General features: G+C 39.0%; 1 protein-coding gene across 1 annotated transcript in view; it reads left to right on the forward strand.

The window, feature by feature from the left end:
* Positions 1–955: 955 nt before the first annotated feature.
* SAMD8 (sterile alpha motif domain containing 8) overlaps positions 956–25769 on the forward strand; it is a 56982-nt gene continuing 32168 nt past the window's right edge. The window contains exon 1 of the mRNA XM_027530490.1: positions 956–1189. Coding sequence (XP_027386291.1) covers positions 1016–1189 — 174 coding nt within the window. The 5' untranslated portion in view covers positions 956–1015. The remainder of the gene's footprint in view (positions 1190–25769) is intronic.

Below are 25769 nucleotides of genomic sequence, written 5' to 3' on the forward strand. Positions count from 1 at the left end.
AAGGGCTGTCATCAAAAATATTTTTGGGTGGGAGGGAGATTCCTCTGCCTATAAGGGCTTTTGTCCTCACAGCAAAAACAGAGAAAGATCTGTATTTGTCCTTATGCCAGAGGTCCTTGTAGGCTGAAGTGAGATGTCTTGCCCACTCTCAAATACCTTCATGAAGGCTTTGTGGTGGGGCACGAGCTGTAGTGGGGAGGCTCCCAGTTGCACCTGGCTTTGAGTTTGGTTTGAGGGTAAAGGCCATACCAGGGCATTCCATGGAAGCAGGCTGCACTCATGTCCACCCCAAAATCTATCCCCACTCCCATCAGAGCCACTGAAACCTGCCTTGCACCGCCCGAGGAAGCAAGGTGAAGAGGGGGCTGGAGCCCAGGTCGAAGGCGGTTTTACACTTGGTTTATGCCACTGCTAAGCCTGAGGTGGGGGCTTCCTTCAGGGTGGGGCAGTACAGTAAAGCGAGAAGAGCACAGGTTCTTAAGTTAGACTTCAGTAGGAATACTGGCTTCGGCACATATTAACTGCCTAACCTGAGGCAAAGTTGCTTGGCCCTTCTCTGTTGTGATACCCTGCAGAGGTGGAACAAGGATTAAGCGATATATTTATATGGCATTTGGCATAGGGACAGTAAGAGAGTAAAGGGGCAATAAACGGTAATAATGATGACTGGAGGTTGGCTCTTGGAGAGGAGCTGGCTCCCTGCCAAGGGATTGGGGAAAAGCCCCTCTTGCCCCCAATTTACTAATCCCATAGGCCCCGCCCCGCCTGTACTAGCGCCTCATCTCTCATCTCGTTAGCTTTGGACCAAATGCATCTCTCTCGAGTTTCCTTGCAGCCGTTTCAGATCGCAATCCTCCCCTCACGCCCATCTTGAACCCCGAGCCTCTTCCGGTTTTGGCTCCACCCCCTAGGGCTCCGCCTCCCGTCGATTTTCCCCGCCTCGCGAAGCATTTCCGGTTCGGATTTGAGCAGCTGCCGGCGCGGATGAGACCGCGGCCGGAGCCGGGCTGCGGCGATGCCTGCGCGCAGCCGCCACCGCCCCAGCCTCCACTCCGGCTCGCCTACCCGGGCTCCGCCCCCACCGCTTGAGGCGTCTCTCTCCAGGGAGGCCCGGAGGGCACCGGACTCCGGCAGCGGCTCGGACGCCGACCCGGAGACGGGTCCGGGGACCCCGATTCGGAACAAGGAGGTGAGCGGCAGCTGGGGTGGAGGAGAGGGGAGTTCGGGGTGGGCGCGTGCAGCAAGGGTGAGTGGGGGAGTCGGGGATGGAGGCGGGTGGGGGTGCCATGGACAGAATTCGCAGGGGCCGTGGGAGACGGTTGAGGGAGCGTGGAGAGTCCCCTTTAGAACGGAATCTGAGGGAAATGGAGGTTGTTGAGCCGAGGCCCTGAGGCGGGTGACGATGGCCCCAGACTAAGGAGTAAGTAGAGGCCGAGGGGCGAGGGAGAGGGTGTGGAGGCTGAGGGAGATGTGGCCTTGAAGAGGCAGGGCATGGAGGTTTTGGAAAGCCGGGTGGAGGTGAGGGGGAAAAGACCGAAGGGTCCCAAGGGAATGTAGGACTGGAGGGGCAGATGCTCTGCGATTTGGCAGTGGGAAGAGAGCCGATCCAGGGTCGATGTTCCCACTTGGCGAGAGAGAAGGAACTGGGGTGGGACTGACGAGATTGCTGACCTAAGGGGTTGGTACTAATTAGGGGAAGGATTTAGGTTTGAAGAGGAAGGGGCTCTAAGGTGGCAAGTCGTCTGGCCTTAAAGACCAGAAAGAGAGAAATGGGGTCACGACAGAAAAGGAGCCCTTGGGGGCTCTAATTTAGGGCTTTGGCGTTTTCACAGGTGTCTTTCATAGCATGGAAGATCTCTGGGGTAATATACTTGGATTATGGAGCTTTCTCGTTTGTGGACAGTGAGTCCTTATAAGAATCTGGGGTGAGAAGGGTGTTCTTTAACACTGATTTGCCCAAAAGACTAGGAGAAGTAGTGAAAACGAAGTGATGTTTGGAAAAGATAGTGAAAGGAGTGATTCTGAATATAAAGATAAATCCTTTGAATTTATTCTAACAGTGATAGCGTGTTTCTTTTTTCGTTTGTATTTTATTTAAATTTGTTTTGTCTTAAATACCTGACAAGTTTAGGTAATCTTAAAAAATTTTTTAATACTTTATTAAAAAAAAAAAACTAAAAAACGAGTTTGGACACTTAGATTTTGCAGATACTCAGTACTCACTGATTTCACTGTTGACAATTTGAGTTGACACATACTGGTCACAAGGTAAAAATACGATCACTGCAAGTATCTGGGTTAAAAGTATCTGGTTTTATCTACCTAAAAAAGTAGATAAAACTGTGTGAAAACATCACAGTCCAGGAGACTGCCAGACCTTTCTCTCTCCCATGACTCCAGAATTGGAGTTATCTCTTGAAAACTGGAAGGGTACCCTTGACAGATTTGCAGGACCAATACTTTGCAGATATTGTAGAAATAATATTTTTAGTAGAGTTATCTAGAGTAAGAATAGAGGATGCTTGTAGCTGGCAGTTAACAGCACTGAGATAGGTGGGTACACAGACGCCTTTTACTGTATGGAAGACATAGTACCAAAACCATGATTGTGCCAGAAACCATATCTATATTTGGTTGAAATAGGTTTGTTTTTGTTTTGTTTTTTGTAATTGTTAAATAACATGGTTTGGTGAAGTGTTTGACTAGCCACGTCTCATATGTTGTTTTATAACTTTTTATGCAGTTACAGGTTTACAAAGTTGTTGGCTTTTCAAAACAAAGTTTTAATCAGGTATTTCTAGTCTAAATGGGTATCTTAACAGTTTAATCTTAATGAGATGATAATTTACTTATTGCAGCTAGTTACTAAATTAGTGTATGTGTATACACTATATGTCATATTTTCAAATGCTCAGTGGACTGATAATTATTTCTTCAAAGGAGAGATGAATTCTTAGCCTTGCTTTTAGCTATTGTTAAAAAATTAGCTCCTTTTTCTTTAAATTAATATAGTTGAGAAAGTGTATATACTGTTGTTTATTTGTTTGTTTACCCTCACTAAACTGAGATTCTCTAGAGATCTTATCTTCATACTTAGCTCTAAATAAAAGTCTTGGCATGTAAAAATTTGCTGCACTGAATTGAAGTATAAGAACTCTTGAGATTACATCTTAATGTTAGTGCAGAATTAAAGGAACTTTTAGATGAAGTTGTACAGTTAATATATTAACGTGCCTAATAGTTATTTTGTCTTTGTTTAGCCTTGGCAATTTTCACAGCCACTTAGTTGTAAATAAAATCGTTTTTATGGTAGAGCAGTTACTCTTAGGCAAGACAATATGTATTACTCCCAAATAAGTCATTATGATTGCAATGGCAGAACATGCAGATATATTTAGATAATCATTTTTGATTTCAGTAGCATCTTGGCCATTCTGCAAAGACTCTTCACACTTCACAGTTCCTCGTAAGCATTTTTATTTTGTTAATCACTGGATCCTCAGTGCTTTTTCAAAACTTTGCCATAGATGATTTAGAGACATTTTCATGATTTTTCTTAGAATTGAAATTTGAACATTGTTTTGAGGAAACTGTTGAATCACAGATGTTCTAGTGAATATTATTATTTTGTCTTGTAACAGTAACCATATTAACTAGTTATTCTTAAAAAATTCTATAGGCCTTATACAATACTGTGGTGTTAATAGTAGGATGTACTTAGCATGGTCATTATCATGACAGTGGTTCTTATTTACGTGTTTGTGCTTCTCTTGGCTTTGAGAAATCAGGAGGTTAACTTAGGCACCCTTTGAGAACATTTCAGTGTTTATATGCTGCCTTTTTCATTGTCTGGTAATTTACCATCTGCAGATGTGGATATAGATTTCTGATGTACCTTTACCCTCTCCTACCATACACATAGCACCATCATTAGTGGATCTTAATCTCCCTGACTTCAGGCTTCTATATTTGAAATGTTTTGTTACTTCACTAAATTCTGCACCCTATTAGTAGTAAAGTCACCGCACTGCAGAATGTAACATAATGTAAGTGTATCTTGGCTTTTGCTTGGGATAGTAGAAACCAAGAAAACTTGGTCATAGTAGTTGCAGCATAGAGTTTCACCATTAAATAGTGCTTTATGATATGAGCCCTAGAAGAATGTTGTGGAGGCAGAAACCTATTTTTATATTTGTCTTGAATATTTATTGTGAGTTTTTGTATAGCTTTTGAATTGTGGCTGAGACAAGAGAGGTGGTAATATGTCTATTATCTTGACCCTCTTTCTGTTCTCTTAAAGTTCTTGATAGGTAAGAAATTCTAGTATGAAGTGAGAACCATGAATTTAGGTTCTTCCTGTAAGTTAAACTGTGTTACTGAGTTTCTGGAGATGCCTGCAAGCTGGTTTTAGTGTGGAACTTTGAGAATAAATTAAATTGATGTCAGTTGCATCAATGTAAATTGGTATGAAAGTCAAAGATTCCCAGAATCATACATTGAATTTTGGAGCCAAATCCATTGTATTTGCACAATATTGTAATGGAGCGTGAAGTCTTGAGCCAGTTTTTCATTTTCCATTATGCTGATTTGATTTAGAGGTGTAGCATATTTAAAAATCTTTACCAGTCTGTCAAACCACTACTAGCCTGCTCAAATATTATTTTAGTGAGTAGAATAAGAATCTGAATTTTATATACTTCTTTACTGGTGTGCTCTGGCACGCAGCCAGGTTAAGTATTCTTCATCAAACTTACCAGTAAATTTTAGCCGTTGTGTAAAAACTTTTACTATAACTGAGGATGTAACCTACACAGTGTTGTCTATAAGATTCTTATTCATTGAACTGAGACAGTTCTGACTGTGATACAGAATTAGGTGCAACCTAACAGTGGAAATCTTAATTTAAATGCAAGTTGGAGCCAGAAAACTTTTGTGTTCTGACAAAAACATGACAACTTTTTTAATAACGGTAGATAACAGTGCATGGTCTGGGGCTGAAGTGCAGCCAAGAGAGTGATGATGTAACTGAAGAGGCAATTTAACATATTTCAGACGTGCTGCCCCAGACTCTACTGCCCAGGAGTGGGATATAGCAGAAGGGTAAAAAAAAAAAAAATCACTGCTAGTACAGAGTGAAGTAAGTCAGAAAGAGAAAAACAGTTATCATGTATCAGCGTATATATATGGAATCTGGAAAGACGGCACTGATGAACCTGTATGGAGGGCGGCAGTGGGAGCATCAACATGGTGAACAGACTTGTGGACACAGTGGGGAAAGGAGAGAAATCGGGAGGGTAGCACTGAGACATCAATATCACCATATGTAAAATAGATAGCCAGTGGGAATTTGCTGTATGACGCAGAGAGCCCAAATTCAGTGCTCTGTGACACCGTAGTGGGGAGATGAGGAAAGAGGTTCAAGAGGGAGAGGACGTATGTACACCTGTGGCTGATACATGATGCATGGCAGAACCGGACACAACATTGTAAAGCAATTATCCTCCAATTAAGAATAAATAAATTTTTAAAAATTACTGCTAGTGTTTCAAATATGGTAGTAAGTGGTTCTGGGTCTTTGAAACTGTTTTGTAATTATAGCAGATTTATAGATACTTGGAAATGGTGCTTACTAAGAAACAAACCATCTTTTGATAACTGTAAAGAGAAAATAATAGTTTTTTGTTTGCTCAATGAAAGTCTTTTAATTTAAGATTAAACAATTTTAATGAGATTTTTAAAAAGCTGCATAGTCCCAAATACTATAAACTGAGAGCTAAATGACCAAAGTAAATCTTGTCCTCTTACATTTTGGTTTGCTTTCATAAAAATTACTTTTATGCTCTGATTTATGGATCTGCACACTGGTATAATTTGTCTCTATTACGCATATTAAATAAACTTTATTAGATAAAGTTGGATTTAAGCTTATTTTAGTGTGAGTGCAACTGTAATGTACAATTGCTTTAAGGAGAATAGATTAACATTAACTTCATAAAATTAAAAAAAAAAAATCTCTTCCCCATTTTTTGTCTTGGGACCCTTATGGCAGAAAGTGAAGAGGAACTCAAAAGCCTCTTGATGAAAGTGAAAGAGGAGAGTGAAAAAGTTGGCTTAAAGCTCAACATTCAGAAAACGAACATCATGGCATCCGGTCCCACCACTTCATGGGAAATAGATGGAGAAACAGTGGAAACAGTGTCAGACTTTATTTTTCTGGGCTCCAAAATCACTACAGATGGTGACTGCAGCCATGAAATTAAAAGACGCTTACTCCTTGGAAGGAAAGTTATGACCAACGTTGATAGCACGTTCAAAAGCAGAGACATTACTTTGCCAACAAAGGTCCGTCTAGTCAAGGCTATGGTTTTTCCAGTGGTCATGTATGGATGTGAGAGTTGGACTGTGAAGAAGGCTGAGCGCCGAAGAATTGATGCTTTTGAACTGTGGTGTTGGAGAAGATTCTTGAGAGTCCCTTGGACTGCAAGGAGATCCAACCAGTCCATTCTGAAGGAGATCAGCCCTGGGATTTCTTTGGAAGGAGCGATGCTAAAGCTGAAACTCCAGTACTTTGGCCACCTCATGCGAAGAGTTGACTCATTGGAAAAGACTCTGATTCTGGGAGGCATTGGGGTCAGGAGGAGAAGGGGACATCGGAGGATGAGATGGCTGGATGACATCAGTGACTCGATGGACGTGAGTCTGAGTGAACTCCGGGAGTTGGTGATGGACAGGGAGGCCTGGCGTGCTGCGATTCATGGGGTTGCAAAGAGTCGAACACGACTAAGCGACTGATCTGATCTGATCTGATGGGTATTATATTTTAGATTTTATACATCACTTGGAAATGGTAATTTTTAAAAAAATTTACTGGATACCAAATCATGAATAACTTCCTAAAACAGCACATATATTTATGAACCAAATTTCACCAATTGTTTTAAATTCCTTTCAGTTCAGTTCAGTTCACTGGCTCAGTCATGTCCAGCTCTCTGCGACCCCATGAATCGCAGCACGCCAGGCCTCCCTGTCCATCACCAACTCCCGGAGTTCACTCAGACTCATGTCCGTCGAGTCAGTGATGCCATCCAGCCATCTCATCCTCCGATGTCCCCTTCTCCTCCTGCCCCCAATCCCTCCCAGCATCAGAGTCTTTTCCAATGAGTCAACTCTTCGCATGAGGTGGCCAAAGTACTGGAGTTTCAGCTTTAGCATCATTCCTTCCAAAGAAATCCCAGGGCTGATCTCCTTAAAAATGGACTGGCTGGATCTCCTTGCAGTCCAAGGGACTCTCAAGAGTCTTCTCCAACACCACAGTTCAAAAGCATCAATTCTTCGGCGCTCAGCCTTCTTCACAGTCCAACTCTCACATCCATACATGGCCACTGGAAAAACCATAGCCTTGACTAGACGGACCTTTGTTGGCAAAGTAATGTCTCTGCTTTTGAATATGCTATCTAGGTTGGTCATAACTTTCCTTCCAAGGAGTAAGCGTCTTTTAATTTCATGGCTGCAGTCACCATCTGCACTGATTTTGGAGCCCCCAAAAATAAAGTCTGACACTGTTTCCACTGTTTCTCCATCTATTTCCCATGAAGTGATGGGACCGGACGCCATGATGTTCGTTTTCTGAATGTTGAGCTTTAAGCCAACTTTTTCACTCTCTTCTTTCACTTTCATCAAGAGGGTTTTTAGTTCCTCTTCACTTTCTGCCATAAGGGTGGTGTCATCTGCATATCTGAGGTTATTGATATTTCTCCTGGCAGTCTTGACTCCAGCTTGTGTTTCTTCCAGTCCAGTGTTTCTCATGATGTACTCTGCATATAAGTTAAATAAGCAGGGTGACAATATACAGCCTTGACGTACTCCTTTTCCTACTTGGAACCAGTCTGTTGTTCTATGTCCTGTTGCTTCCTGACCTGCATACAGATTTCTCAAGAGGCAGGTCAGGTGGTCTGGTATTCCCATCTCTTGAAGAATTTTCCAGTTTATTGTGATCCACACAGTCAGAGGCTTTTTTCTGGATGTTTTTCTGGAACTCCCTTGCTTTTTCCATGATCCAGCGGATGTTGGCCATTTGATCTCTGGTTCCTCTGCTTTTTCTAAAACCAGCTTAAACATCTGGAAGTTCACGGTTGACATATTGCTGAAGCCTGGCTTGGAGAATTTTGAGCATTACTTTACTAGTGTGTGAGATGAGTGCAATTGTGCGGTAGTTTGAGCATTCTTTGGCATTGCCCTTCTTTGGGATTAGAATGAAAACTGACTTTTTCCAGTCCTGTGGCCACTGCTGAGTTTTCCAAATTTGCTGGCATATTGAGTGCAGCACTTTCACAGCATCATCTTCCAGGATTTGGAATAGCTCAACTGGAATTCCATCACCTCCACTAGCTTTGTTCATAGTGTTGCTTTCTAAGGCCCACTTGACTTCACATTCCAGGATGTCTGGCTCTAGGTCAGTGATCACACCATCGTGATTATCTGGGTTGTGAAGATCTTTTTTGTACAGTTCTTCTGTGTATTCTTGCCACTCTTCTTAATATCTTCTGCTTCTGTTAGGTCCATACCATTTCTGTCCTTTATCGAGCCCATCTTTGCATGAAATATTCCCTTAGTATCTCAATGTGTGGTTTTTGAAGACAGTGTATGATATTTAAAGTGGACAGTTATTTCAGACAGCTGTACTCCAGTATTTTAGAATATTTATGCACACACACGCAGGCACACAGACACACACAATCTAGTGAAACTACAATAAAAACCCAGCCTGCTTATTTATTTATATATTTATGTATTCCATTGCGGTTTATTACAGGATATTGAATATAGTTTCCTATGCTGTACAGTAGGACCTTTTTGTTTATCCCTTCCATATGTAATTGTCTGCTATTTGCAAACTCCCAATCCGCTGCTCCCTCCTCCACCTTGGCAACCACAGTCTGTTCTCTGTCTGACTCTGTTTCTGTTTCGTAGATTAAGTTCATTTGTTTCATATTTTATGTTACATATATAAGTGGCATCATGTGACATTTATATATCTGACTTACTTTGGTATAATAATCTCTAGGTCTGCCCGTGTAACTTCAGATGGCATTTCATTCTGTAAGAAAAATTCAGTATATTTAAATCACTATAATCACCATCTGGACAAAGACTTTGGTTCTGTAGAACACATGACAAGTAAAGGTTTTATTTTGTTGATAATGTCTTCATTATGTCTAAAAAACTGCATAATGATAAATTAGAAGCCATTTAGGTCTCTTGTGTGTTTGTGTAATTAAGACCAGGGGAGTGGTTTGTGTCTTTCCACTTATTGGTGCCTGTCACTTTAGGAAATTTTCCCAGTGAATTCCCAAATTGTCATAGTATAGCAGTTCTTTTGGTGTCAGCAATAATCAATTACATCAACCTATGACATACTTTTAAAATACGTTGGTGAGTGGTATGTTCTTGTTGAAATATTTTTGTTTAGTTAAATTTGATATTAAATAAATGATTGAGACACTCATGTTGACATAGAATTCTGCATTGGTTAGCTGGAATCACTATTCCAGCTTTGTGTTTCAGTTTTTGTTGCTTAATTGCACTATTGTTTCCCTTAAATATAATTCCACCTTGAGTAAAACCTTTATAAAATTTTAACGGTTGTTTTCAAATACTCATTTCTTTTGTATTAACAAAAGATTTCAAGATTTTGTATTAACAAAAAGATTTCAAGAGTTAAGAGTGGGTTTGATTATTAGTTGATAGATGACTGATGCTAATTTAATTTCAGGTGTAGGGCAACACCAGCAAACGGCGGAGTTGATGGGGGCAATACCAGCTTACATTTACTGAGAATTTCTCTTTGTCACACATGACTACAAATGCATTACTTGTATTAGTCCTTGTATTCTTTACAACAAGCCTGTGGAGTAAAGAACTAGTATTCTCATTTTACGTATGAAAATAGTGACTCCCAAAAATGTTAAGTAACTTCTGTAAGATCACATAGCATTTAGCTTGTGAATGGTAAATCCACAGTTTGAACCCAGGCAGTTTGATTCCAGAGCCAGTACATTTTTTTCTTTTCGGGGAGAAAAAAAAAGGACCCCACTTACCTGACCAGGGACTGATCCTGGGCCACAGTAGTGAAAGCCTGGAGTCCTAACCAGTAGACAACCAGGAAACTCCCATGACCCCCTACTCTTAACTACTATGCTTTGTGGTTTTTATATCAGATTCTGTGGTGGAATAGCTGTCTGAAATATTTAACTCTCTAGCTCTGGTTTCTTAAGCTGTAAATTAAGAAATTGTACTAAATCTTGCAGGTCACTTCCAATTCTAACATTGTAAGAATTCTTTCATCCTGACACAAAACATGATTTTAATATTTCTCATTATTCTTTTTGAAATATCTTGATCTGTTGAAACACAAAGGTTCAGTCATCTTCCAAAGTCACACTGTTAATGGATAATGGAGCTCAGTTTGTACTCAGATCTCTTATTATCTTGGTCTTCTTGCTATTTCTTTTATTTAGTATGTGTGTGTGTGGTTGCATTAATAATTGAGTTGAATTTATTTTCTTAATTTTCAGGTCATATCTGTTTGTGTGATATGCTTCAAACAAATGAGAAATGATATTGCTTTTTATTTTCTTAAAAGAACTTTTCCCCCCTGATTATCAAGTATTGCAACATGCTTATTGTATAAAATTTAGAAATATTTGATATAGAGAAAGAAAGAGTCCACCAAGCTATTGATAGCTTGGTATTTTATTTATTTTTAAATATATGCATATGCTACAAATGCTGTGTGCTTTTTAGGACACTTTCTCCTTTAAAATTTTTAAAAATTTTTTATTTTGAAATAATTATAGATTCATAGGAAGCTGTAAACAGTGCAGAGGAATCCCCATGTACTTTCAGTGGCCACATCTTGCATAATTATAGCACTATATTAAGACTAGGAAATTGACATTGACTCAGTGTGTGTATATGTATGTCATTTTTTCCTGAGCAGATTTCTGTAACCATTAATCTACTCAAGATATGGGAATACTTCATCACTGTGAAGATCTTCCTTGGGTTAGCCCCATCCCTCAACAAACTCTCTCTAACCTCTGACAGATAACATTTAACCTCTGTACTGTTTTATACCAGTATAATTTTGTCATTTTGAGGACAAATGAAATCATACAGAATGTGAGGTTTTAAGATTGACTTTTTTCGCTCAGCATGATGCCCTTGAGACCCCTTCTAGTGTGTGTATTCAAGGTTTTATTGCTGTGTTTTCCATAGTATGGATGCATCACAGTTTGACTATTCATATATTGTAGTATATTTTGTTTTTATATATAAAAATAATTTATAAAAACTCAGCAATTACAAGTAATGAAGCTAGGGACACTTGTGTATAGGTTTTTGTGTAGACATAAGTTTTCATTTGCCTGGGATAAGTGCCCAAGAGTACAATTGCTAGGTCATATGATGAAGTTATGTTCAGCTCTGTAAGAAATTGCCAAACTATTTTCCAGCATGGCTATATAAGTTTACTTTGTCACCAGCAGTGTGTGAGAGATCCAGTTTCTCTGCATTCCTGCCAGAATTTTTTTCAAAATTTATTTTAGCTATTCTAGTAGGTATATAGTGATATCTCATCATAGTCTTAATTTTCATTTCCCCAGTAGCTAGTGATGCTGAACGTCTTTTCATGTGCTTATCTGCCATTCCTATATCCTCTTTAATAACATGCCTCTTCATATCTTTTGCTCATTTTTGTTTCTTTTCATCCTAACTTCAACCCTCATAACCATTTTACACTCTTCTGACAAGTATTCTTTCTAAAGCACACTCTGATTATATCATCCTCTTTTCCAACAATCTCTAGTGGTTCTGCATTATCTGTGGAGTAGTCTCAATTTGACCAAAGTTTCCATTATCTGGCCCTAGTATATATTTTCAACTTACTATACTACTATTCCCTGTGCCCTAAGAATACTAACAGTTCTCAATTGTTTTCTGTCTTAATACCTTTGCTCCTGTAGTTTTCTCTGCTGGTGCACGTTTTCTCCATCTCTGCCCAGTTTTTAAAATCTCAGCTCAAATGTTACTCCTAAGAACTTTTCTGTGATCTCACCAACAGGAAATAGTTCAGTTCAGTTCAGTCGCTCAGTCGTGTCCAACTCTCTGCGACCCCATGAATCGCAGCACGCCAGGCCTCCCTGTCCATCACCAACTCCCGGTGTTCACCCAGACCCACGTCCATCAAGTCAGTGATGCCATCCAGCCATCTCATCCTCTGTCGTCCCCTTCTCCTCCTGCCCCCAATCCCTCCCAGCATCAGAGTCTTTTCCATTGAGTCAGCTCTTCGCATGAGGTGGCCAAAGTACTGGAGTTTCAGCTTTAGCATCATTTCTTCCAAAGAAATCCCAGGGCTGATCTCCTTCAGAATGGACTGGTTGGATCTCCTTGCAGTCCAAGGGACTCTCAAGAATCTTCTCCAACACCACAGTTCAAAAGCATCAATTCTTCGGCGCTCAGCCTTCTTCACAGTCCAACTCTCACATCCATACATGACCACTGGAAAAACCATAGCCTTGACTAGATGGACCTTTGTTGGCAAAGTCATGTCTCTGCTTTTGAATATACTATCTAGGTTGGTCATAACTTTCCTTCCAAGGAGTAAGCGTCTTTTAATTTCATGGCTGCAGTCACCATCTGCACTGATTTTGGAGCCCCCAAAAATAAAGTCTGACACTGTTTCCACTGTTTCTCCATCTATTTCCCATGAAGTGATGGGACCGGACGCCATGATCTTCGTTTTCTGAATGTTGAGCTTTAAGCCAACTTTTTCACTCTCCTCTTTCACTTTCATCAAGAGGGTTTTTAGTTCCTCTTCACTTTCTGCCATAAGGGTGGTGTCATCTGCATATCTGAGGTTATTGATATTTCTCCTGGCAATCTTGACTCCAGCTTGTGTTTCGTCCAGTCCAGTGTTTCTCATGATGTACTCTGCATATAAGTTAAATAAGCAGGGTGACAATATACAGCCTTGACGTACTCCTGTTCCTACTTGGAACCAGTCTGTTGTTCTATGTCCTGTTGCTTCCTGACCTGCATACAGATTTCTCAAGAGGCAGGTCAGGTGGTCTGGTATTCCCATCTCTTGAAGAATTTTCCAGTTTATTGTGATCCACACAGTCAAAGGCTTTGGCATAGTCAGTAAAGCAGAAATAGATGTTTTTCTGGAACTCCCTTGCTTTTTCCATGATCCAGCGGATGTTGGCAATTTGATCTCTGGTTCCTCTGCCTTTCCTAAAACCAGCTTGAACATCAGGAAGTTCATGGTTCACATATTGCTGAATCCTGGCTCGGAGAATTTTGAGCATTACTTAACCAGTGTGTGAGATGAGTGCAATTGTGTCGTAGTTTGAGCATTCTTTGGCATTGCCCTTCTTTGGGATTGGAATGAAAACTGACCTTTTCCAGTCCTGTGGCCACTGCTGAGTTTTCCAAATTTGCTGGCATATTGAGTGCAGCACTTTCACAGCATCATCTTTCAGGATTTGAAATAGCTCATCTGGAATTCCATCACCTGCACTAGCTTTGTTCGTAGTGATGCTTTCTAAGGCCCACTTGACTTCACATTCCAGGATGTCTGGCTCTAGGTGAGTGATCACACCATCGTGATTATCTGGGTTGTGAAGATCTTTTTTGTACAGTTCTTCTGTGTATTCTTGCCACCTCTCCTTAATATCTTCTGCTTCTGTTAGGTCCATACCATTTCTGTCCTGTATCGAGCCCATCTTTGCATGAAATGTTCCCTTGGTATCTCTAATTTTCTTGAAGAGATCTCTAGTCTCTCCCATTCTGTTGTTTTCCTCTATTTCTTGGCATTGATCGCTGAAGAAGGCTTTCTTATCTCTTCTTGCTGTTCTTTGGAACTCTGCATTCAGATGCTTATATCTTTCCTTTTCTCCTTTGCTTTTCGCTTCTCTTCTTTTCACAGCTATTTGTAAGGCTTCCCCAGACAGCTGTTTTGCCTTTTTGAATTTCTGTTCCATGGGGATGGTCTTGATCCCTGTCTCCTGTACAATGTCACGAACCTCAGTCCATCCGGCACTCTATCTATCAGATCTAGGCCCTTAAATCTATTTCTCACTTCCACTGTATAATCATAAGGGATTTGATTTAGGTCATACCTGAATGGTCTAGTGGTTTTCCCTACTTTCTTCAATTTCAGTCTGAGTTTGGCAATAAGGAGTTCATGATCTGAGCCACAGTCAGCTCCTGGTCTTGTTTTTGCTGACTGTATAGAGCTTCTCCATCTTTGGCTGCAAATAATATAATCAGTCTGATTCAGTGTTGACCATCTGGTGATGTCCATGTGTAGAGTCTTCTCTTGTGTTGTTGGAAGAGGGTGTTTGTTATGACCAGTGCATTTTCTTGGCAAAACTCTATTAGTCTTTGCCCTGCTTCATTCCGTATTCCAAGGCCAAATTTTCCTGTTACTGCAGGTGTTTCTTGACTTCCTACTTTTGCATTCCAGTCCCCTATAATGAAAAGGACATCTTTTTTGGGTGTTAGTTCTAAGAGGTCTTGTAGGTCTTCAACTTTAGCTTCTTCAGCATTACTTGTTGGGGCAATTCTCTTTTTTATTTTTAGCAAGTTACTTAAGTAAGCACTTTATTAGCATTCTTCAGAGGGTTAAATGAGATAATAGATATAAAGAACTAGCAGCTGTAATTCCTTTTATCTTTTTAAGAAATGACTTTCTTCAATACCCACCTGTAAAATCTTTCAGGGTAGGATCTGCTTCAGATTTGTCTAGGTCAATGCCACATTGCCTAGTATGCCTTCAGATAGCAGGTGCACAGTGAATATCCAGTTGATGAACAAATGTAACAAGAGGGCATCTTAAGACTGTCCCCAGTGCCGTCCTAGCTGACAGCTCTATGCAGCAGGCAGTAAATGTTTGGGAGTGAACAGTGCAAAATTTGTGATTCACAGAAAGCCGTCATCATCAGGCAGTCTCATTACTGTAATCATTTTTTTAAGTTTTTTTTTTTTATGTGGGCCATTTTTTATTTTTAATTTATTGCAAAATTGCTTCTGTTTCCGTTTTGGTTTTTTAGCCATGAGGCCTGTGGGATCTTAGCTCACTGACTAGGTATAGAACCTGCACCCCCTGAATTGGAAGGCAAAGTATTAAGCACTGGACCGCCAGGGAAGTGCCTCATTAATGTAATCTTTGATGTAACTGAAGACCTTTGATAAATTCTTCTGCTGATAACTAGAAAATATTCAGTATTTATAAGCATCAAGCTCTGCAAAACTACATGCACCCTTAGCTCTTGTGAGATGGTGTGGTGTAATGAATAAGCAGATGGACTTTGAAATCAGATTGTCTAGGTTGGAGTCTTGTTTGTACTAGTTACTAGTACAAGTTTCTCTGTTTCAGTTATCTGTAAGATGAGAAAGATAATATCTATCTATATGGTTGTTGAGAGGGTTATTTGAGCATATTAGTAACATATTTAGAACATGCTGGCACTTTGTAACTGCCTTAAATGTTAGCTGATCTATTTAACAGATATGTTATTACTTCCTGAAAATACACTGAAAAGAGTTTAGAATTAAAGGGAGTGAGTTAGGTATATAGTTAGTTGACCCTTGAGCAACAAGGGTTTGAATTGTACAGGGGCACTTATTTGTCAATTTTTTTCAATAGTAAATAACTGCAGTTGATCAAATCCCTGGATGCAGAACCATGGGTATGAAGGAACTGCCCATTTGGAGGGCTGGCTAGAGGTTATATGCAGATTTTTGACAGAACAGAGGGTGGGCATGTTATTTTTAAGGATTAACACTGCTGCTGCTGCTGCTGCTAAGTCACTTCAGTCGTGTCCGACTCTGTGCGACCCCATAGATGGCAGCCCACCAGGCTCCCCTGTCCCTGGGATTCTCCAGGCAAGAACACTGGAGTGGGTTGCCATTTCCTTCTCCAGTGCATGAAAGTGCAGATGTCAAATACCTTGTACTTGAATATCTTGCCCACCATATCCCTGTACCACTGATTGGATGCCTCATTGTGCTATGCTTAGTCACTCAGTCGTGTCCAACTCTTTGCAACCCCATGGACTGCATTGCAGCCCGCCAGGCTCCTCTGTCCATCGGGGTTCTCTAGGCAAGAACACTGGAGTGGGTTGCCATGCCTTCCTCCAGGGATTCTTCCCAATCCAGTGATTGAACCCAGGTCTCCCACATTGCAGGTGGATTCTTTATCGGCTCAGCTACCAGGGAAGCTCGTGTATATGTTTATATTTTATTCAGTTGTATCATGCAGATTATAAGAGAGACAACAACTCAACATAAAATCAGCCAGTGTATAATAGGTGTGCACAGTCACCTCAAAGTGTATAAGAGGTGTGCACAGTCACCTCAAAGATTAGTTATCCAAGCCAGAAGTAGAAGAACAAACAGAATTAGATTGAGTGATGTAACATAGTGCTTTGAAACTCTTGGTATGTATCAGAATCACTTGCAGAACTTTTAAAAATGTATAGGTGTAAAGCTCCTCTATCCTGAGAGATTCCGACTCACTTGTCCTGTAGGGGGGCATGGGGATTGTTGGGACAGACATGTTTTTAAAATTTAGATTATTCTCATATACAGCCAGGGTTGAAAGCCATCATATATGTAGTTTACTTAGAGCATAGGCAGAGGAGGAGTCAGAGAGAGTTGGCTTTTTATATCCTGCACTGTGCAGAAGAGAGACAAACAAACTGGGAGATAGAAACAGCCTTTTCTAGATAGGTACTCTCTGTGTGGCACAGATGGTACTTTAGGTCTCATAAGAGTCTGGATTAAATTTTGCTTAATAGCATCTGTTTTTCCTTGTTCTGATTACTTACTCTACAAGTAACATTCTGCGTACTAAATCAGCCTTCTAGATATATCCAAATTATAACGTTGTGTCTGAGACAAGGTGTTTGAGCATTCGCTCTAGACACTTATCTAGTGTCGGCATTCTGGTTGTGATTTTGCTGTTAGTCTCCCTTGGTTTTGATGAACTTTAGAGGTACTGACAAGGTCATATTTTGAAGCTTCAAGACTGGATACCAGATCCTGGTTCCTTGTGAATTTACCAAGTTAGTGACCAGGGGTTGTCTCTGGGGAATTAGACATTCTAAATTTCTTGATTTAAAACTATTCTGAAGTCCTGAAGAATTTTTAATAAAATTTTGTAATTAAAATAGGCATAAATAAAAGGAAAATTTTTAATCTTTTTAAGAGTGTGTACTTTCAACAATGAAATAACCAATCTAAAAGCAGGATTTTGTTTTATTTTTTTTAATGATCTTGTTCAAAAAGGCTTTGGGAATTGAGTTCAGTTATTTTGATTACTGCTACTTTTTTGCACATTCATTTAATAATACTTATTGAGAACCTATTATGCGCTAATCACACAGACCTTAATAGTGTTCTTGGTAATCCATACTATCTTCTGTAAAAATAAAACAAAAATAACCTAACAAAAGCCCACTAAACTTTCTTGCTGTCCTAGGTATTAGATATTTTTTTGTTGTTTACTAAATACATTCTTATTTTCCTTTTTCTCCCCCTTTCTTTAATTTTTACTGTGGTATTTGTGTATTTTTCTTATTCTTGATATTGTTGAACCTAACTAATAGATGAAATGGCCAGATATGAATATTTGCTTTATTTACATTTTTAATGGGACATTTTATTACTCTAAAGTCCTTTTCTACTGACATAGTGTTCTTGGTTGAGGAAAAGATAGTTGAATAGCCTATTGTAATAAAACATGTCATTCATTCCAAGGATAATGGTATATAAATTTAATAAGAAGAGCAGATAAAACCATATCGTTCTTAATTAATTTACCAGGAAATTAAAGGAAACAGCATAAAGTTATTTGCCTTACCTAGAATTTTACCAGATTGTGGACCTTATGAGTTAGTTTGAAGCCTTTAACTTTGGGTACTTTACTTGCTTTGAAAGATGACAACTTGAAAGACTGAAGGGCTAAAATGATTATATTCAGTCAGGGTTCAGTTATAAGAGACAAACTAGTCTGTGGACTGGGCTGCTGAGAATGACTTCTATTGTTTTGTTTTGTTTTTCGTTTTGTCTGTGCCAGATCTTAATTGCTCAATGTAGGATCTTTTAGTTGTGGCATGCAGACCCTTTAATTGTAGCTTGTGGGATCTAGTTCCCTGACCCGGGATCAAACCTGGACCCCTACACTGGGAGCGCAGAGTCTTAGCCACTGGACCACCAGGAATGACTTCTAGAACAAGATTTGAACAAGCCTGCTAGCGGAGTGCTACCTTTGCCGCAGTTAGCAAAGGTAAATATTAGGGTATCAGAAGGCCAGTATGGAACTGTTAAAGAACACACCATTTGAACAACAACCATAACAGACCAATTCAAAAACGAGCAAAAGACTTGAATAGACATTTGTCTAAAGAATATATACAATTGCCCAGAAAGCAAATAAAAAGATGCTTAACATCCCTAGTCATTAATGGGACTCAGATCAAAATTACAGGAGATACCACTTCATACCCATTAGGAGGACCATTATTAAAACCAAAAATCAAAAAAAAACAAGTGTTAGTAAGGGGTGTGGAAAATTAAAACACTTGTGTGTTGCTCTTGGGAATGTAAAATGATGCAACTGCTTTGAAAATGGTATGATGATTCCTGAAAAAATTAAGCAATTACTCAAATGACCCAGCAATTCCACATCTGGGTGTATACTCAAAAGAGGTGAAAGCAAGACTTGAACAGATATTTGTATACACTCATGTTTATAGCAGCGTTATTCACAATAGCCAAGAACTAAAGGCCACCCAAGTGTCCATTGATGGATGAATGAATAAACAAAATGTGATATATACATACAATGGAATATTATTTAGCCTTAGAAATGAGAAAGGTTCTGACATATGCTAAAACATGGTGAACCTTGAAGATACTCTGCAAAGGAGAATAAGGCAGACACGAAAGGACAAACACTGTAGGATTCCACTGGTTGTGTCTCAATTCAGTGCAGCTCAGTCTCTCAGTCGTGTCCAACTCTTTGCAATCCCATGGACTGTAGCACACCAGGCTTCCCTGTCCATCCACCAACTCCCGGAGCTTGCTCAAACTCATGTCCATCGAGTCAGTGATGCCATCCAACCATCTCATCCTCTGTCGTCCCCTTCTCCTCCCGCCTTCAGTCTCTCCCAGCATCAGAGTCTTTTCCATTGAGTCAGTTCTTTGCATCAGGTCGCCAAAGTATTGGAGCTTCAGCTTCAGCATCCGTGCTTCCAAGGAATATTCAGGACTGATTTCCTTTCGAATGGATTGGTTTGACCTCCTTGCAGTCCAAGGGACTCTCAAGAGTTTTCTCCCAACACCACAGTTCAAGAGCATCAATTCTCAGTGCTCAGCTTTCTTTACAGTCCAATTCTCACATCCATACATGACTACTGGAAAAACCATAGCTTTGACTAGATGGACCTTTGTTGGTAAAGTAATGTCTCTGCTTTTTAATATGCTGTCCAGGTTTGTTGTACTTTTTCTTTCAAGGAGCAAGAGTCTTTTCATTTCAAGGCTGCAGTCACCATCTGCAGTGATTTTGGAGCCCCCCAAAAATAAAGTGTGTCACTGTTTCAATTGTTTCCCCATCTGTTTGCCATGAAGTGATGGAACTGGATGCCATGTTCTTAGTTTTCTGAATGTTGAGCTTTAAGCCAACTTTTTCACTCTCCTCTTTCACTTTCATCAAGAGGCTCTTTAGTTCTTCACTTTCTGCCATAAGGGTGTTGTCATCTGCATATCTGAGGTTATTGATATTTCTCTCAGCAATCTTGATTCCAGCTTCTGCTTCATCCAGCCCAGCATTTCTCATGATGTACTCTGCATGGAAGTTACATAAGCAGGGTGTATATACAGCCTTGATGTACTCCTTTCCCAATTTGGAACCAGTCCATTGTTCCCATGTCTGATTCTAACTGTTGCTTCTTGAAATGCATACAGGTTTCTCAGGGGGCAGATAAGGTGGTCTGGTATTCCCATCTCTTTAGGAATTTTCTTAAAATTTAAGGATTTTAAGTTTATTGTGACCCACACAGTCAAAGGCTTTGACGTAGTCAATAAAGCAGAAGTAGACGTTTTTCTGGATACTGGTTGTATCTAGAATAATAGAGACAGAAAATAGAATGGTGTTTGGCAGGAGCATGAGGGAAGAAACAGTGGAGAGTTTTCATTTTGCATGATGGAAAAGTTTTAAAAATAAGTGGTGGTTAATGATTGAACAACAATATAGATGTACTTAAATGCACTGAAGATTTAAGCGCTACGCGCTTAAAAATGATTGAAACAATAAAATTTCAGGTATGTATAGTTTAACACACACAGAAGAAACGTATCATCATATATGTGATGCAGGCATTGGAAAGTCAGTACTGCTGCTCTACAACTGCAGCTGCTTCCAGACAAAAAGTGAGTGAGTGTAAACTGGAGAATTACATACACACTCACACCCAACATTTCCATAATCTTTCTTGCAGATACCAAACTTTAGAAAAATGTGGCTCCTACTTCACTTTCTGCTTTTGATACTGTGCAGGGGTCCCTGTGGGGTTCCTGGGCACAAAGCCCTTCTGTGTCTCGCATTTCTTTGATTATAGGAAACAACCTTCATTCATCCTCCGTCACCTTCCCTGAGTCCCAGTGGGCAGATTCAAGCAGTTGTTAATTAGGAAAGGGATGGGAGACCAGGGAGAAACAAACAGCCCAGAGCAGCCTTGGGGCAAGGTCCTATTTCCCTATCAGAGGATACACACGACACCATCTTTGAGCTGTTTTGCAGATACTGAAACCCCCTCCAGGTGGGAGAAGTTAATGATTAACAATGATATTCTGTCCACTAGCATGTAGACCCCAGACCAGTTGGACCTGAAGGTTCGTGATGCTGACTCCTACTTACCTCACCATCAACCTATCAAAAGAATGTCTAGGAGCTGATCACACCCTCTTGGACAATTACTGTAAAATTTCTCCCTGTCTTCCCCAAGTTGGGACAGATGGTTTTGAGGGCATTTGCCTGCTGTTTCCCATTTTGCCTGGGAAAGCAGTAAAGCTGTTCTTTTCTACTTCAGCCAAAACTTTCTCTGAGATTTGATTCAACACTGGTGTACAGAGAAGCTCAGCTTTCAACATCACTTTTCCACATCTCATGTCAGAGGATATAGTTGGCTAAACTTAATTCACATTTAGAACCTTAGTGGCAAGGGATCCTGGAGGATAATTTTTAGTTTTTTAACCTCTGTAGTACAAAAAACAACTGGAGGGAGATTGAAAAGGATGCTGAGTGCCATTTCACCGTATTTGTCACAGACACTGAGTCAGTGGTGATTCACAGATAGTAATACTCCTTGCGTCAAGTCATCATTTCCAGTGGCCAGATTGTCCTGTAGCTCATCAGTCACAGAGATAGGGAAGGGCAAAACACAGAGCTTTAGTGAGGCAGAATAGGGAGAGTTTGTTGATAGACATTGTCTCTTTTTGTAGTTCTGGACTGATTGTGCTTGGTTTGTTACACCTAATATACAGTACAGTATTTACAGTTTTAATATAGTATTCATAACTGAGTTATTTATATTATTGTGAAGATAATAATTTAGTGCTTATCACTCCAGTGAATGCATACCACTCATTGATTAATGAATAGCTGTGCTTCTGTTAAGAAATACCAGATTTGGGGAGGACTTCCCTGGTGGTCCAGTGGTTAAGACTTAGTCTTCCGAAGCACTGGGTGCAGGTTTGATCCCTGGTGGGGAAGCTAAGGTCCCACATGCCTCATGGCCAAAAAAGCAAAAACATAAGCAAGATTGTAACAAATTTAATAAAGACTTAAAAAAAAAAAAGAAATACCAGATTTAAAGTTCTTGTGTTTATGAAAGCTGTTTTCATTGTGTTAAGTATGGAGATAAGATCATAGGAAATAATGAATTATTTTGCTGTCAAGCTGTTGAAATCTCTAATCAATGTGAACTAAATTTGGAGAGAAATATTAATTTGCTAGTAAATGAACAAGTTGATATGCTGAAAATTGAATTTTTGAATAGGTTTCAAAAATTTGTCAGAGTCCATCCAAAAGATAAGATATCTGTACAGAACAGTCAGATACTTTAGTTTATGTATTATCTATGAGTTGGAACTAAGTTTGAGTAATGCCTGTTGGTACGATTCTGCATGAGTGGACTGTGTTCTCAGTGCCTTGTATTGACCTTTGATGACTAATTTCTTAATTGCTCATGATTTCAAAATAAACTGCTTTTAAGTTGTCTCTCAAGTTGAGATCTTTCCTTTATGTACCCATTAACATTTTGGACAGGCACCGTCATGCTTTTTGATGTGGGTCAAGCTTTTTGATGTGGATCAGGCTTTAATGACTACCTAGGAGTTAGTGTCCAAATAACATGTCAGAATTTTTTGATTCTGTTATTCTACTTCTAGAAATCTAACCGAAGACACTGCAGTACTGTTTGTAATAGTAATAAAATTGTGAACAGTTGCCAACATTGGGAAATCGGCAGATTATTGTATGGACATACAATGGAATGTCCTTTTCAAAGGATAGTTTGATGACATTAGACAGAACTCATGCAACAATGTTAAGTAAAAATGTATTACATGTGGCATGATTTCTCTGTAGAAATTTTATGTATAGAAAATACTATGTATGAAAGATAAATTAAAAAATTAAAAGTAGTAGTTCTTGAGGCAGGTGTAATTTTGAAATTATAATTTCAGTGTTCTTCAACAGATACATTGTTCTTCTGTATATTTTTCTGTCTTTATTATAGAAGTATATACTTTAAAAGATCAAAACAATGCAGAAATTTGTAGAGTAAAAACCATAAAATTATGTCCTTAAGTCACCTAGCTAGGCAAATGAAGTCCAGTTTATCAACTTGTTCTCTTAAGGATTTTGTTTTTGTTGTCATATCTAAGAAATCTTTACTTAACCTAAATTCAAAAAGATTTTCTCATATATTATCTTTTAGAAGTTTTCTAGTTTTAGATTTTACCTTAGGTCTATAATCTATTGAAGTTAATTTTTATATGTGGTGAGAGGTATGGATTACTGTTTTTGCATATACATATTCATTTGATCTAGCATTTGATGAAAAGACTATTCTTTCTCCACTGAATTGCCTGTGCACAACTGTATAAAATTATATATCCATAAATATGTAGGTCCGTTTCTCAATTCTCTGTTCTGTTCCATTGATTTATTTTTATGCCAGTACTCAGTTCAGTTCAGTGGCTCAGTCATGTCTGACTCTCTGCAATCCCATGGACTGCAGCACGCCGGGCCTCCCTGTCCATCACCAACTCCCGGAGCTTACTCAAACTCATGTCCATGGAGTCGGTGACGCCATCCAACCATCTCATCCTCTGTTGTCCCCTTCTCCTCCTGCTTTCAATCTTTCCCAGCATCAGGGTCTTTTCCAATGAGTCAGTCTTGTAATTAGTTATCTAATCTTATTCTTTTTCAAGCTTGTTTTGGTTATTCTGTGTCCTTTGCATTTCCATATCAGCTTTTGAAATCAAGTTTATCAGTATCTACAAAGAAACTTGTTGGGATTTTGATTGGGACTGCATGGAATTTATAGACCAAATTTGGTAAGAATTGATGCATGTCAATGAAAATCAGTCGATCTAAGAAAGAAATAGAAAATTTTATTTGAGCCAAACTGGAGACTATAACCCAAGAACAGCATGTCAGAAAACTCTCAGAGCTGTTCTACCAATTAGAAGTGTAGGCATAGTTATGTGAGTTTTTGTGTTTGTTTGTTTGTTTTTTTGAGACAGAGGGCTGTGCATTAAATGACATATTATTGACAGTTTAAGACTCCATATCTAAAAGTCTTGTGGCCTCTTAACAAGATCAAGAAGGAATGTTATCTTTTAAGGAGTTGTCTTGTTGATGCTAGAAGAATGTTGCACTTTATGGCTGAGCAGGTGTTTCTGCCAATGGGGGAGGTTTGTTTGATGCATAATGCAGATATGCAGTTCTTGGTGGTGAAGGAAGAGGCCAAAGGCAGAGAAAAAAATTTTTTTTTAATTTTATGTTTAAATTTGTCTTGTCTTGCTGTAGAATATCAATGTTTTTGTATATAAAATATGAATCCTTGTAAAATACTACTGAATTTGATTTGCTGAGATATGTTTCAGATTTTTCCTTCTATGTTCTTAAGGCTTGTCAGGCTATAGTTTTATTTTTTTGTAATGTCATGTCTGGTTTTGGTATCAGGATAATACTGGCCTCATGGAATGAATTCAGAAATATTCCCTGCTTTTCTGGAAGAATTTTATTTTAGTAGTCTGTTTCTCCCAACTTCTGTGCCATTGTTGACATGTATTTTACTTAGGTATTTACCCCATGTATCTACCATTTCTGATATTCTTCCATGCTTTGCGTAGATTCTTATTTTCATATGATGGCATTTTTGTCCTGTGTGAAGGACTTCCTTTTCACATTTCTGGTGGTTCAGGTTTGCTGGAGATGAAATTATTTAGCTTTTGTGTGTCTGAAAAAGTGTTTATTTTACCTTTGTTTTTTAACAACATTTTACTGGTCATAGAATTATTGGTTGATTTTTTTTTTTTTTTTCCCTTTTGGTGTTTTAAAGACATTATTTCACTGTCTTCTAACTTCCATTGTTTCCTGTGAGGAATCTGCTATCATTATCTTTGTTCCTGTGTATGTAATGTATATATCTTCTCTTTTTACTTTTAAGATTTTCTCATTATCACTGATTTTGAGTAATTTGATTATGTTATGGTGTGGTATAGTTTTTTGTGTGGTTCTAATGTTTGAAGTTTATTGAGCTTTTTGGGTGTGAGTTTATAGTTTTCACCAGATTTTGAAAAATGCTGGCCATTGGTACTTCAAAATGTTTCTTCCTGTCCTCTCCTGTCTCCTCCCTTCAGGCCACATAAATGCATCTATTAGATGGTTTGAAGTTGTCCCACCTCTCACTGATGTTCTTTTCGTTTTGTTTCTTTTTCTTTTTTTTTAATCATGGTACAATATACATAGCGAAATATTGTAATCATTTTGAAGTCCATAATTCAGTGGCATTAAGTACATTTACTTTGTGGTGCACCCATTACTGTCATCCATTTCCAGAACTTTTTCATCATCCCAAATGGAAACTTTGTACCCATCAAACAGTAATTCCCCTTTGTCTCCTATTGCTCAGTCCCTGGAAACTACTATCTGCTTTCTGTCTCTCTGAATTTGACCTCATCTAAAGTGAATCATACAACATTCGTCCTTTTGTGTCTGACTTACTTCATTTAGCGCAAGGTCTTCAAGATTCCTTTGAAAGACTGAATAATGTTCTCTTCATTTTAAAAAGCTCTCTCCTGTGTTTGATTTTGAATAATTCATATTATGTCTTCAAATTTACTGTGCCTCAGTAGTATCTAATCAGCTATTAATCCCATCCAATGTGTTTTTTATTACATATCTTTGCAATTTCATTTCTAGAAGTTTGAGTTGGATCTTATGTGTCCATATCTCTATTTCACTTTTTGAACATATGTAATACAGTTATCATATCTGTGTTAACATCCTTGTCTGATAATTTTATTATCTGTCTGTTCTGGGTCAATTTCAATTGATTTTCTACATGTTGTAGGTGAGTTTTCCTACTTCTGTGCATGCCTGGTCATCTTTGATTGGTTCCCAGACATAG

Source organism: Bos indicus x Bos taurus, chromosome 28, assembly GCF_003369695.1.
Source record: "Bos indicus x Bos taurus breed Angus x Brahman F1 hybrid chromosome 28, Bos_hybrid_MaternalHap_v2.0, whole genome shotgun sequence".
Lineage (NCBI taxonomy): Eukaryota > Metazoa > Chordata > Mammalia > Artiodactyla > Bovidae > Bos > Bos indicus x Bos taurus.